Source organism: Marmota monax, unplaced genomic scaffold (assembly GCF_021218885.2).
Source record: "Marmota monax isolate L192 unplaced genomic scaffold, Marmota_monax_Labrador192_F-V1.1 WCK01_AAM20220418_F8-fsc00068, whole genome shotgun sequence".
NCBI classification, from domain to species: Eukaryota; Metazoa; Chordata; class Mammalia; order Rodentia; family Sciuridae; genus Marmota; species Marmota monax.
In genome coordinates this window covers 670436-686237 of record NW_026692352.1, presented here as the reverse complement: position 1 = coordinate 686237, position 15802 = coordinate 670436, and the positions used below count along the sequence as shown (strand labels likewise).

General features: G+C 38.9%; 1 protein-coding gene across 1 annotated transcript; it reads left to right on the top strand.

Moving 5' to 3' along the window:
* Positions 1-6268: 6268 nt before the first annotated feature.
* LOC124091231 (olfactory receptor 52D1-like) lies at positions 6269-7225 on the top strand. The gene has a single exon (XM_046442201.1). The coding sequence runs from the start codon at positions 6269-6271 to the stop codon at positions 7223-7225; it is 957 nt and encodes a 318-aa protein (XP_046298157.1).
* The last annotated feature ends 8577 nt before the right edge of the window (positions 7226-15802 follow it).

Below are 15802 nucleotides of genomic sequence, written 5' to 3'. Positions count from 1 at the left end.
AGGATCACTTTACTACTGAACTCGCCAGTCCTTCTTATTTTTCATTTTGAGACAGTATTTCAATAACTTTGCTCATGGTTTTGCTAAGTTGCTGAGGTTGCCTTTGAACTCACAATCTTCCTGCACAAAATCAAAGTCATTAGGATTAAAGGTGTGTGCCACCATACTTGGCTAGAATGAATATTTTGAAATGATATTATGACAATGCACTTTTCTAATTAAATCTTTAAGTGGACTATCATTAACAAATGATCACATTTTAATTCATTAGCCTAGAATTAAAGGCCCCTGAATTAAAGGTCAGTATTAAATCAATATTTCTAGCCTTGGTTCTCAAAATTTTCTTCCTCATTTATATAAATAGATACTCACATATGGCTTCTTGGTGTTATCCAAATCTTAATACACAGCTGCAGCACTTAGTGTTTGCCTGATTTATGTACATATCTGTTCAAATCATCTTCCTTGTCTGAAGTCCACAGATGCCCTCTTTCATGAATATGTGGCTGATCTATACCAGTAGAGATAACTCTCCCTACCCCTCATAGACCTAGACATGCTTCTCCTATCATGTATACTTCTTTGCATGACTTGCATTATAATGTTGTGAATCTTCTTTCCTCTGTCACCAGCTCCAAAATTCAACCCTGATCCTTACTCATGGTTTCAGTCACTACCAATGCTATACGTATTGCAAGGGACTGATGAAGAGAAATTCTCAGTGAGTCACTCAAGCTTCTGAGTTTTAAATCTTTTGTGTCAAAATGGAGATGCTAATGCTAATAAGTTTACCTAATGTGGTTGTGAAAATCCAAAGGGAAAAATTGTGAAAATTCTCAGGAGCAAATAATTTGCAACTCTGGTCTTTAAAACCTGCTTATATCTCAACTCCAGACTTTCATCTGCCTTTGTTCCTGCATCTGCATTCAGGATTCCTCTGTCCTTTTATCTCAGAACAAAATTTTGTCATTATTCCACATGTTAAGCCCACTTTGTTTTCCTTACCTGTAAGCTTTCCAGTAAATTTTGGTTTGCCTCTTTGTGCAATAAATAGACTCTCCCCTCCTATGGAATCTTTTAGAATAAATAGGATCCTTCCCCATGACTTCTAACACACCAGGGTTTTTTCATGCATCTTCTGATACCAGATACTTCTGAGATAAGTATGGGATGCTTGTTTACATAAAGACATCCACCTTCAAAATGCAGCCTGATGGGATATCCCTATGAGGAAGTAATGTGTGAATCAGAAACCATGGTGGGATTTCAGAGATCAAGAGCAATGGATAGAAAATATGAAAGCAGGAAGAAAACGAAGAGAATTGGCATATAATAAATAATCAGGGTAGGGATAGACTTTTATTCTTCAGATTGCTATATCTTAGCACTTGGGTTTCTAAGTTAAGGATAGGTGGCTTAAAATCTGAATTTGGAGTTTCTAGAACTTCAACTTACCTACTCGAGAGAGCTCTTGCATTGAAAGGGAGAGCAATACTGGGGGCCCTGCATGCCCTGATCGTAGCCCATAGTTACCTCTGCCAACTCACTGGCCTTAGCAATATATGGCTGCTTCCAGGAAGTCCCTTATGCTGTCATCAGCTCAGGTGTTCATGGACTTCTGGGAATACAGACCATCAGCAGTGTTCCACACCTCCCAGCTGGTACTTCATGTCTTATATTAGTATGCTGGAGCAAGAGTGATCTTAACTAAAAGGAACTTGCAATAAAATTGCATGTGGACCCACATTTTAGCAGTTATTAGCATCTAAGAAGTCAACTATCTCAATTATATGCAATTTGTTAGTAGCAAAATAATAAATAGTTAAATATCTCCTAATTCAGGGTTTGGCTTTCCTACTTTACATCTATGATCAAATCCACTGAAGTCTGGATACAAAACAAAACAACAGCAAAAAACAAACAAACAAACAAACAAAATCCACTATATAGAGTTCATGCCCAATATAAATGAATTGCAGCATCTGAATTTACTAGAATATGTGAAATTCTCACCTAGATCATCCATAAAATTGACCCTCAGCATGATGAAAACCCAAGTGTGCCTTGCCTGACCAATGCAGAATGTAATTATAGATTAAATATGTTCCTTTATATTGTGTTGGTTTTTCACAAATGTTTATTAAATACCTAGTAGGGAGACAGCAAGGGTGATAGGGGCTACTTAATAAAGTTCAGCAACTGATGTGGAATCAAGATTCGACCACGTGCCTTGAAAAGGTGGACCTGTTTGAGTCCAGATTCTACCACTGGTCTTGACAAAGTCTCTAAACCACAGTTTCGTTTTTCACCCACAGTTAATAATCTCATATCACAATGATTGGAGTGATTAAGGGAGTGACTTGTGTAGGAAGCAGGAAGCCTACTAGCTGCCATACAGCATCAGTGGAGATTGGTGATTATGTTTCAGTTCCAGAAATTAACTCCTGAGTAAAGGGCCTGAGATAGACACTGACCTCTGTGTTCAGAATAATAAGAATAAATACTTGGAGTAATATGAACAACTGAATTCTAGGAAATACCAGCAGATACAGCTGGAAGGAAGAGTGCAGACTTACACTTGAAACAAACCAGAAGAAAGTTGCTTTTTAGAAAGACCCTCTCACATACCCAGCATTCCTCTGAGACTAACAAGAAGAAAATGCAGGCACTTTTCAAGAATCCCTCTCAGAGATGAATCAGAATACAAGGTTCAGCAACTCCTTAGTTAATTCTAACATGTTCCCACACCAGTCTCATGCACCCAGGTCAGGAACCCACCTGAAACCTGCTCAGTACACAGGGATTTGGCAGAATTCAGAGACCGCTGTTCCTTGTCCAGTGTCTTTCACTTTAACTTTTTCCATGTTAAAAGAAAAAAAAAATTCTCAACAGTGACAATGTCAAGTTCCTACCCTCAAGGTCTATAAAATAAAATGTACAAAACACAAATGAGAATAAATCTGGAAATGATATTAGTAATGAAAATGTGTATATGAATAAATATACCCATTTGTGGTCTGCCTGGGGAAACTTCTAAGGAAACATTATATTCAATTAATGTAATATGACGAGCTGCAGGAAAGATTTTAGGGCAGAATAGCAGAAAACTTGCAATATTATAAGGCAGTCATTGAAGGTTTCCAGGTCACTTTCAAGTGCTACCATCTCTCAAAAATCAAGCAAATATTATTGAGATTGATCCAACATCAAAATGGACTTTGCAGATGCAATTAAAATTTTACACCTTAAGACTGGATTTTTTTTTCTTTTGGATGATTTAGATGGACATAATTTAGTCACATAAGTCATGTAACAGCACAGAGTTTTTCAAGCTAGAGCCACAACGATGCGGCAGATCAGGCAGAGATTCAAAGCATGAGAGGCACTCATTCCATCATTACCTGAAGGACTCAACTGGAAAGCATGAGAAGTAATGTGGGCAAGTCACAGCTGAATCCCTAGCAAAGGAATGGAAACCTCACTATACAACTATGGGGAACGGACATGAACCAAGTTTTAAAGCACATTTTCCCCTAAAGATCTGACCTACAAAAACTCTAAGAGATCTTTGCTGTTTTAAGCTGCTAAACAGGTGATTGTTTTTAGGACAACAGTAGGAAACAAATACATTTAGCCTTAGGCTGGAAGAATAAGAAGGTAAAGAACAAAGAAGAGTCATTCCTCACAGAATGAACAATACAAATGCAGGGATTAACCTTGAAGAGAATGATGGAGGAGGAGGATGGGAGACAGAAGATAGGGATTCTAAGACTTCAGAGTAAGAAATTTGTTGATATTGACCTATGAGGGCAATGAATAGTAATAATGGTGCAGTGATCATTTCTGATGTCATTTCCTAAAAAGACTGGCTTAACAGTAGTTGCAATGAGCATGTTCAGAAAGGTCCCATGCCTTGCTTAATAATCTTCTATCATCATGAAAGTCTTAATTATTTTTTCTTTGAACACGCATTTTGTAAGATAAGTCTAATGGTACAATGTGTGAATACACATCCAACATCAGTATTTGCCTCATCATTCACATCAATTTCTCACTATGCCTCATGGGCACAGAATTCTGGTTGATCTACTATGAGTGGGCATTCAAGGAGGCTCACAGAAGAGAATAGGAGAGAAAGGGTGACAAAGAAAGGAGAGAAAGTAAGAGATCAGAATAGAGAATACAATATACAGATAAGATATTTTATTTTTCTCATTCCTTGTGAAGTTACTGGAAATTTTTTTCTGGTTCCTTTCTTCATTTATCAACTAATTATCTTCTTTCTGTCCCTCAACAGATATGCTACAGAACAAATCCCTAGAGAAGGCTACCTGAGTTTTCACATCTGAGCATCACAGAGAGAAGCAATAAATAACCTCACTTACCAAGACCTTTGACCAGAGGAAGCTGGAATATGGAGATGAACTGAAAACATATAGTGAGCTCACAAATCCGAGAACACGGGTTACATATTCAGACCCTCCCGTGTCTCTTACCACATCTATCTGAACCTGCAAAGAGGCATAGCTCTCACTCACCCAATCAAAACTCCACCCAAGTCATTTCACGACTATATTGTGCTGCAGAGCTTCACATGGAGACTGTATATCTTTATTCAGAGCTCCAAACACAGCCTGCTCCACCTGCAAGTGCTTGTCTGTGATCCAAGTAAGTTCTTGAAATCATATCCCGCAACAACTATGTTCAGTAAATAAACTCAGAATTAGTTTACTTCATTGAAGTATAGGACTGACAGTAGGACCTGCTCTTACCCAATCTTTCTGGTCCTCATACCCATAGATTTTGAGAGTACTTTCCAACACCCATTTGAAATCTTCCATGGATGGAAAGAATAAGCCAAGAAGATAAAATGCACTGACTTCAGCTCTCCTCTGAGTGTCGTTCCACTAGTGTCAGAGGTAAGTATCAAGGCTAAACCCAGAATCATCTGGTGTCAAAATTGAGAATCTAATGCAAATTGGAAGGGGCTTTCTACTTCTCTTTACTTATTTGATGTTTAGATAATGAGTAAAACTATTGCATTTTTAAATGGAAAGAAATCGGTTTCTTTGGAAGCATTATGAATTCAAGTGTTGGTCATACTAACGGATTGTAGGGAAAGATGAAAACCCCAAACTCTGAAGCTAGAGATATAAGACGTACTTTTAGTTCCACAAGTAACATGCCTGAATCTAAATTATATCAGTTCAAATCTCTGGACTTTTGGTCTTCCCACTGGTAAGAACTGTAGAATGATATTTTCACACTATTGACTATTCATTGTTAGGAAATAAAGGTTATTTTTTAAAGGGAGGGGAATTATTTGGGGAATCCCAACATTTAATCCCATAAATATAAATCTTTGCTCAACTTTCTATGAAGGTGTTAAGCAAGATGAAATCTTTCTCAATTTGGAAATAGCAAAGTCACAAAAATGTTGCATTTTTTCAATGTGACTTGGTAAACAAAAAAGCACAAAATGACTGTAGAATCATGCCCTTTAATTAGAAAGCTATAGAGAAGAAAGAAATTTGTTCAAGGTGACACAACAATTCTTGTTATAGAATCTGGACTCAAATTTGGGTTACATGGCATAATTCTGAAGGCCCTTTTAAGTACAAAATATGTTAAGGAGACTATATGCAATAATAACTATTCCTTTACAGACAAAATAGAGTCCTACTCCCGAATGTCTTTGTGGATGTCAAATCTAGAAAACCTACTTTCTCCCTCCATATGTATCTATCAGGATGTAGCACTCTCGGCTGGCCATCACATCCTGAAATTACACTAGTAAGTTTGCAGGATGAGCTAACTCTGACATAGATGTGTGTATTATCTCCGCAGAAAGTAGAACTGATTTATCAAACTTTTCTTTTTCTTTTCCTACAGAAATGCTCATATCACTAAAGTACTAAATTAGGAGGTATGTAATCATATCAAGATCATCTACCTTCTTACTAGGCACTTTAGGTGAAATATAAAAGTAAGTCTTTGGGCATATATCTCAGAAGATAGATTCAAAGAGGAAAAAAAAAGATTAATGCATCATTACATCTTTGCCAAAAAGAAAAGGACATGTATGTTAGGACTCAGAGTGAAATATTTTTCAGATGCTTGAACAAGTAAAAAAAAAAAACATTTTTCACAGTCTAAAAATTATTATTTCACAGAAAAGTCATCATTTCATATGAATCAACCACATGCCTGTTGTTCCAGGGTAGACATACCATCAACCCTTGGAAGGAACCCTTGATTTGCCAGAAGGATGTCAACCTCCAACATCAGTGATAAGAGTCTCCCAGATACTCTCTTCCTGACAGGAATCCCAGGGCTGGAGTTTGCCCATATCTGGATTGCAATTCCATTCTGTGCCATGTACCTGGTAGCACTGCTTGGCAATGCTGCCATCATCCTGCTCATTGTGATGGACAGTGCCCTGCATGCACCCATGTACCTCTTCCTTTGCCTTCTCTCACTCACTGACCTGGCTCTCAGCTCCACCACTGTGCCCAAGACACTTGCCATTTTGTGGCTCCATGCAGGTGAGATTTCCTTTGATGGATGCCTGGCCCAGATGTTTTTTGTCCATTCTATCTATGCTTTGGAGTCCTCAGTTCTCCTGGCCATGGCCTTTGATCGATATGTCGCTATTTGCAACCCACTGAGATACACAGTTATCCTCAACAATACAGTAATAGGCAGTATTGCACTTGTTAGTATACTCCGTAGTATAGCTTTTGTCTCCCCAACTATCTACCTGCTGAGGCGACTGCCCTACTGTGGCCACTATGTTGTGGCTCACACATACTGTGAGCATATGGGCATCGCTCGGCTGGCCTGTGCCAACATCACTGTCAATATTGTCTATGGGCTGACTGTAGCTCTGCTGGCCATGGGTCTGGATTCTATCCTCATTGCCATCTCCTATGGCTTTATCCTCCGTGCCGTCTTTCGCCTGCCATCCCATGATGCCCAGCACAAGGCTCTGAGTACCTGTGGCTCCCACCTTGGTGTCATCCTCGTTTTCTACATCCCTGCCTTCTTCTCCTTCCTCACCCACCGCTTTGGTCACAACCGAGTTCCCAAGCATGTGCACATCTTTCTGGCGAATCTCTATGTGCTGGTGCCTCCTGTACTCAATCCCATCATCTATGGAGCTAGAACCAAGGAGATTCGGAGTCGACTTCTAAGATTGCTTTACTTGAGGAAGATCTCAATATGAATTCCAAACCGAAGAGATAAGAAAGATAATTGGAAATAAGAAAAATAAATGGGTAGGATCACTTTTCAGATTCATTTGCATGCATGGGGATCTATGATATGACAAGACTAAGTTTAATTGTCTGTAAGCTCTGGGAGGAACAGGATGAGCCAGATGACATGGAGGTACTGTTTATCACAATGAACATGTTGCATTCCCACTGCTCCTTGAGGAACTCAGAATAGCCCAGAAAGATGATCATATTTTCACTGCTGTCTCAAAACTGGCTATGAACTACTAAGGAGCAAGTCAGTCCCTGATCATAAGAGGAGACAGTTTCATGAGAATAACTTCCTTCATGAGTTCAAAGGCAAAGAAAAAGGTGTTTAGAGTGAATTTGAAGCAGAATTCTACTTATTTGGTTTCAGTTCAGGGCATAGAATGTGAATTTGGAATGCCTAGGTTTGAATCCTGGCTGCTCTTTTTACCACATTTGTGACCTTAAGCATGGCATTAAATGTCTCTGTCCCTCAATCTGACTCCTGATATGTGGGAATAATGAAGCATCTAACTCTTCATGTTATGGTAAGAAATACATAAGAAAATAAATGTACCAAACTTAAGAAAATGCCTTACATGTAAAAATGTTCAATAAACAAAGAAAAAAGAGAGAGAAAAAAAAATCATGTAACCTTTATGGAGCAATTTATTTAACTTTTCTAACACCTTAATTTTTGTCTCAGCTCACAGATTATAGTGGTAACTATATTACAGAGTAACTCTATCATATTTAAACAGTGCTTAAAATATTGTCAGTGCTAAATGGACCCACAATTTCACCCTTTCTTCCGTCTCCTGTGCCTTTTCTTTCGGTTTTGAAGCCATCCTTTGTTCAAGGTTCTGGGGAGCTGGTTTTGAATCTATGTCCTCCTCCTTCTTCTTTTTCTTCCTCCTCCTCCTCCTCCTCCTCCTCCTCCTCCTCCTTCTCTCTCTCCTCTCTCCTCCTCCTCCTCCTCCTCCTCCTCTTCTTCTTCTTCTTCTTCTTCTTCTTCTTCTTCTCCTTCCTTTTTTTTTTAAGTATGGGGAATTGAACCCAGGGAGGTTTAACCACTGAGCCCTCTTCTCAGCCCTTTTTATATTTTATTTTGAGATGGAATCTCGCTAACTTGCCAAGACTGGTTTTGAATATGTGATCCTTCTGCCTCAGCCTGCTGAGCTCCTGGGATTACAAGAATGCACCACCACACCATTTTCTTTTTTAATAGTCTAATACTTTAGGAATCTCAGTTCTAAAATATAAATATCTACCAATACCCCTGCCAAATGTTCAACATGATGGTTGTTGTTTTCATTTTAAATTAATACCTTGCAAATTCAGAGAAACTAATAGTCTGTCCACTCCTTTGATGTAGATAATATCTCATACTTTTTCTAGTCCTGTATTATGAAAATAGTATGAAATATAAGTCCATATGACTATGAGTTTTAATCCCATCTACCTTACCTACTGGCTGCATGGATTGAGCATTATACGTAACTTCTCTAGTCCCAGTAAAGTGCTCACTATATAGTCAGAAACAAAGCAAGCACTCAGTACAGACTGGAGAAGTCAGTAATATTTGGTGAATAATCCTTAAATATACAAATGCATACTCTATTTCATTATATCTACATGACTTAATCTGTAGCACTTATCTATTCTCTAATTTGTTAATTTTTATTCTAATTATACTACTACAACATAGTAGTATTTCATCTGTGACATTCACATAATTAAAAATTAGTCTATCAATATTATAGAAAAGGAGTTATACATCATACTGATGTGGGTCATATTCTTTGTTGAATTAACAAACAAAATGGCATCTGCATTATGCCACTGTAGTGAGTAGTGAAAACATGTCTTGCATAGGTGCCTGAAATATAGTATATATTTAGTGATTTTATTCCTATTCACTTACATCATATTGATACTGTTCAGATAGAGGCACAGCCATTAAACTGGGATGAGCTAAGGAAAGTAGGAAAAGTAAGTGGAGGAAAAAATAATTACCATGTCCACTGGTGAGACAAGAAGAAAAGTGTCAGCTCTGGCTGCAGGGAGCTCCAAGTCCAGGAATAGAGGCAAATCCTTGTACAAAGAGTTGTCCTGGGCCAGGGCCAGTCATGTCTTGGCACAGAGAAACCCAAAGAAGAAAGATCAGATGTGTGGAGCTCTGTGTGAGATTAGAAGAGAAAGAGGGACAGGACAATGGCTCAGGAAGGAGGAAGCAGAGAGAATACTGAGAGAGCTTGCGGCAGCCTGGTGAGACTCAAATTATAGGGAGCTTCAAAATCCAGGCCAACTTCAGAGATATGGTCAGCCCTTAGAAGTTTTATGAATCAGTCTTTATTGAAGCACATAATGGATCAGTCTCAATGACTTAAAACTGAGTCTAAAGTAATGTGAGGCTGGTGTTTATTTAGAGAAGGCAAAAGTTCTCAAAGTGACACTTTTCTGACTACCATAAACCAATATTCACATAACCTTTTGTTAAACAGGAGTAGCATATTGTTATCTGAGGACGTAACAGAAAATTCAACTTTGGAGAATAGTCAAAGGTCACCAGTTCTAGAGCATGTGCCAGTGACTCAGCCTGTTGTCTCTGAACTGATCCTGCCAGGGCCTCAGTCTCCCAGCAGGGCAGTAATGCTCCCACCCTTGTTGGAGGCTCAGCTCCTTAGAACTCCCAAGTTACCCTGGGTTTTGTGTGTGTGTGTGTGTGTGTGTGTGTGTATATATAATTTTACTTTAAACATAAAGTGTATGTACTATATATAAATATAAAAAATATCTTGCCAATTATCACTGACAAGAAATAATAATAAAATTTCAGTTAATCCTTCCAAATAATTTTCTAGAGAAATGTATAAGTATTCAACAATAATGTGCTATGTTAGTATTTTTAGCCAACCAAAATCACACCACCCAAAAGACTATTTGATAGTATTATAATGGTGACTGAGAGGCAAAGATTGAATAAAACAAAATTTAATTAGATTTATTTGAATTTAGCTTGCAATTGACTATGATACATAGGAGAAATAGCTCATTTCTGTCCCAAGTTTTATGATGGTGGACAAAGAGTCCTTCACAATATTGGTAAATAATATGATTTTTAAGAAATGAAAAATCATTTTTCTCTTAATTTAGGTAGGTTGCATATGATCTTACAGATTAAGAAAACATATAGTGCGACCCACCAGCAGAAGAGGAGCAGCGGCCTGCTGAGAGGCAGAGCCGCCCCCTCCCCCTGCGCCGGCAAGGTAGAGGGAACTGTGACCACGCACAGAGCAGGCCCAGCGGCCTGCTGAGGGGCAGAGCTGCCCCCCACCCCCCGCGCATGCCAGGTACGCGGAACTGTGACCACCGACAGAAAAGGCCCAGTGGCCCGCGGTGGGACAGAGCTTCCAATCACTCCTGCAAGGTAGGCGGGCCTGCGACCCACCGGCAGAAGAGGAGCAGCGGCCTGCTGAGAGGCAGAGCCGCCCCCTCCCCCCGCGCCTGCAAGGTAGACGGAACTGTGACCACCATCAGAACAGGCCAGACCTGCAACCGACAGACAGAACAGGCCCAGTGGCCTGAGGAAGGGTAGAGCCCCCCCCCACACGCCTGCAAGGTAGGCAGACCTGCGACCCACTGGCAGAACAGCCCCAGAGGCCTGCAGAGGGTCAGTGCCGCTGCCTGCGCCTGCAAAGTAGACAGAGCTGCGACCACCGACAGAACAAGCCTAGCGGCCCGCAGAGGGACAGAGCCGCCGCCCGCGCCTGCAAGGTAGGCGGACCTGCTACCGACCGGCAGGGCAGGCCCAGCGGCCTGCCGGCGTGGTAGGCACATTGCCCCAATTGGAGGAGGGGCAGAGCCGCTGCCCGCGCCTGCGAGGGAGACTTTGCAACTATACAAGACCAATATAAATATATAGGGGGAAAATTCAATAGCACAACAGTTTCACCAAGTAGAAAGGAACGCGAACAGTATGAAGAGACAAGGAAAGAAAGGACCACAAGCATTGCAGGTCAACTCAACGTTAGAAGAGGTAATAGCTGCAGCAGATGGAATGTCAGATAAAGAATTCAGGATATACATGCTTCAGATGATCTGGAGTCTCAAGGAAGACATCAGACAGCAAAATCAGACAATGAAAGATCACTTCAACAATGAATTACATAAACAAATCCAAGAAGCAAAAGATCAACTATACAGGGAGATAGAGGTTATAAAAAACAAACAAACAGAAATCCTAGAAATGCAGGAAGCAATAAACCAACTTAAAAACTCAATTGAGAATACTACCAGCAGAGTAGAACACTTAGAAGATAGAACATCAGACAATGAAGATAAAGTATTTCAACTGGAAAAGAACATAGACAGCTCAGCAAGACTGTTAAGAAACCATGAGCAGAACATCCAAGAAATATGGGATAACATCAAGAGACCAAATTTAAGAGTCATTGGGATACAGGAAGGGACAGAGTTTCAAACCAAAGGAATGAGCAATCTATTCAATGAAATAATATGAGAAAACTTCCCAGACAAAAGAATGAGACAGAATCCCAAATCCTAGAAGCCTACAGGACGCCGAATGTGCAAAATCATAAGAGACCCACACCTAGACACATTATAATGAAGATGCCCAACATACAGAATAAGGAGAGAATTTTAAAAGCTACAAGAGAAAGGAAGCAGATTACATTTAGGGGTAAGCCAATTAGGATAACAGCTGATCTTTCAACACAGACTCTGAAAGCTAGAAGATCCTGGAATAACATATTTCAAACACTGAAAGAAAATGGGTTCCAACGAAAAATTGTGTTTCCAGCGAAATTAAGCTTCAGGATGGAAGATGAAATTAAAACCTTCCACGATAAACAAAAGTTAAAAGAATTTGCAGCTAGAAAACCATCTCTTCAAAACATCCTTGGCAAAACATTACAGGAAGAGGAAATGGAAAATAACAATGAAAACCAACAGTGGGAGGTAGGACACTAAAGGGGGGAAAATAATCAAAGAGGAAAACAAACCATGTTTAGTAACAGAAATAAACAAATATGGCTGGAAGAACAACCCATATCTCAATAATAACCCTAAATGTTAATGGCTTAAACTCACCAATCAAGAGACACAGGCTAGTAGAATGGATCACAAAACAAGACCCAACAATATGCTGCCTACAGGAGATGCATTTGATAGGAAAAGACATACATAGGCTGAAGGTGAAAGGTTGGGAAAAATCATATTACTCATATGGACTTCGGAAACAAGCAGGAGTGTGCATACTCATATCAAATAAAATAGATTTCAAGCCAAAGTTAATCAAAAGGGATAAAGAGGGACACTACATACTGCTCAAGGGAACCATACACCAACAAGACATAACAATCATAAATATATATGCCCCAAACAATGGTGCAGCTATGTTCATCAAACAAACTCTTCTCAAGTTCAAGAGTCTAATAGACCACCATACAATAATCATGGGAGACTTCAACACACCTCTCTCGACACTGGACAGATCTTCCAAACAAAAGTTGAATAAGGAAACTATAGAACTCAATAACACAATTAATAACCTAGACTTAATTGACATATATAGAATATACCACCCAACATCAAGCAGTTACACTTTTTTCTCAGCAGCACATGGATCCTTCTCAAAAATAGATCATATATTATGTCACAGGGAAACTCTTAGACAATATAATGGAGTAGAGATAATACCATGCATCCTATCTGATCATAATGGAATGAAACTGAAAATCAACGATAAAAGAAGGAAGGAAAAAGAATACATCACTTGGAGAATGAACAATAGGTTACTGAATGATCAATGGGTTATAGAAGACATCAAGGAGGAAATTAAAATTCTTAGAGATTAATGAAAACACAGACACAACATATCGGAATCTATGGGACACATTGAAAGCAGTTCTAAGAGGAAAATTCATTGCTTAGAGTTCATTCCTTAAAAAAAGAAAAAACCAACAAATAAATGATCTCATACTTCATCTCAAAATCCTAGAAAAAGAAGAGCAAAACAACAGCAAAAGAAGTAGAAGGCAAGAAATAATTAAAATCAGAGCTGAAATTAATGAAATCGAAACAAAAGAAACAATTGAAAAAACTGACAAAACTAAAATTTGGTTCTTTGAAAAAATAAACAAAATTGACAGACCCTTAGCCATGCTAGCGAAGAGAAGAAGAGAGAGAACTCAAATTACTAGCATACGGGATGAAAAAGGCAATATCACAACAGACACTTCAGAAATACAGAAGATAATCAAAAATTATTTTGAATCCTTATACTCCAATAAATTAGAAGATAGTGAAGGCATCGATAAATTTCTTAAGTCATATGATCTGCCCAGATTGGGTCAGGAGGATATAGACAACCTAAACAGACCAATATCAATTGAGGAAATAGAAGAAACCATCAAAAGACTACCAACTAAGAAAAGCCCAGGACCGGATGGGTATACAGCAGAGTTTTACAAAACCTTTAAAGAGGAACTAATACCAATACTTTTCAAGCTACTTCAGGAAATAGAAAAAGAGGGAGAACTTCCAAATTCATTCTACAAGGCCAACATCACCCTGATACCTAAACCAGACAAAGACACTTCAAAGAAAGAAAACTACAGACCAATATCTCTAATGAACCTTGATGCAAAAATCCTCAATAAAATTCTGGCGAATCGGATACAAAAACATATCAAAAAAATTGTGCACCATGATCAAGTAGGATTCATCCCTGGGATGCAAGGCTGGTTCAATATACGGAAATCAATAAACGTTATTCACCACATCAATAGACTTAAAAATAAGAATCATATGATCATCTCGATAGATGCGGAAAAAGCATTCGACAAAGTACAGCATCCCTTTATGTTCAAAACTCTAGAAAAACTAGGGATAACAGGAACATACCTCAATATTGTAAAAGCAATCTATGCTAAGCCTCAGGCTAGCATCATTCTGAATGGAGAAAAATTGAAGGCATTCCCTCTAAAATCTGGAACAAGACAGGGATGCCCTCTCTCACCACTTCTGTTCAACATAGTTCTCGAAACACTGGCCAGAGCAATTAGACAGATGAAAGAAATTAAAGGCATAAAAATAGGAAAAGAAGAACTTAAATTATCACTATTTGCAGATGACATGATTCTATACCTAGCAGACCCAAAAGGGTCTACAAAGAAACTATTAGAGCTAATAAATGAATTCAGCAAAGTGGCAGGATATAAAATCAACACGCATAAATCAAAGGCATTCCTGTATATCAGCGACAAATCCTCTGAAATGGAAATGAGGACAACCACTCCATTCACAATATCTTCAAAAAAAATAAAATACTTGGGAATCAACCTAACAAAAGAGGTGAAAGACTTATACAATGAAAACTACAGAACCCTAAAGAGAGAAATAGAAGAAGATCTTAGAAGATGGAAAAATATACCCTGTTCATGGATAGGCAGAACTAACATCATCAAAATGGTGATATTACCAAAAGTTCTCTATAGGTTTAATGCAATGCCAATCAAAATCCCAACGGCATTTCTTGTAGAAATAGAGAAAGCAATCATGAAATTCATATGGAAAAATAAAGACCCAGAATAGCAAAAACAATGCTAAGCAGGAAGTGTGAATCAGGCGGTATAGTGATACCAGACTTCAAACTATACTACAGAGCAATAGTAACAAAAACAGCATGGTACTGGTACCAAAACAGGCGGGTGGACCAATGGTACAGAATAGAGGACACAGAAACCAATCCACACAACTACAACTATCTTATATTTGATAAAGGGGCTAAAAGCATGCAATGGAGGAAGGATAGCATCTTCAACAAATGGTGCTGGGAAAACTGGAAATCCATATGCAACAAAATGAAACTGAATCCCTTTCTCTCGCCATGCACAAAAGTTAATTCAAAATGGATCAAGGAGCTTGATATCAAATCAGAGACACGCCGTCTGATAGAAGAAAAAGTTGGCTACGATCTACATACTGTGGGGTCGGGCTCCAAATTCCTCAATAGGACACCCATAGCACAAAAGGTAATAACTAGAATCAACAAATGGGACTTACTCAAACTAAAAAGTTTTTTTCTCAGCAAAAGAAACAATAAGAGAGGTAAATAGAGAGCCTACATCCTGGGAACAAATCTTTACTCCTCACACTTCAGATAGAGCCCTAATATCCAGAGTATACAAAGAACTCAAAAAATTAGACAATAAGAGAACAAACAACCCAATCAACAAATGGGCCAAGGACCTGAACAGACACTTCTCAGAGGAGGGCATACAATCAATCAACAAGTACATGGAAAAATGCCCACCATCTCTAGCAGTCAGAGAAATGCAAATCAAAACCACCCTAAGATACCATCTCACTCCAGTTAGATTGGCAGCCATTATGAAGTCAAACAACAACAAGTGCTGACGAGGATGTGGGGAAAAGGGTACACTTGTACATTGCTGGTGGGACTGCAAATTGGTGCAGCCAATTTGGAAAGCAGTATGGAGATTTCTTGGAAAGCTGGGAATGGAGCCACCATTTGA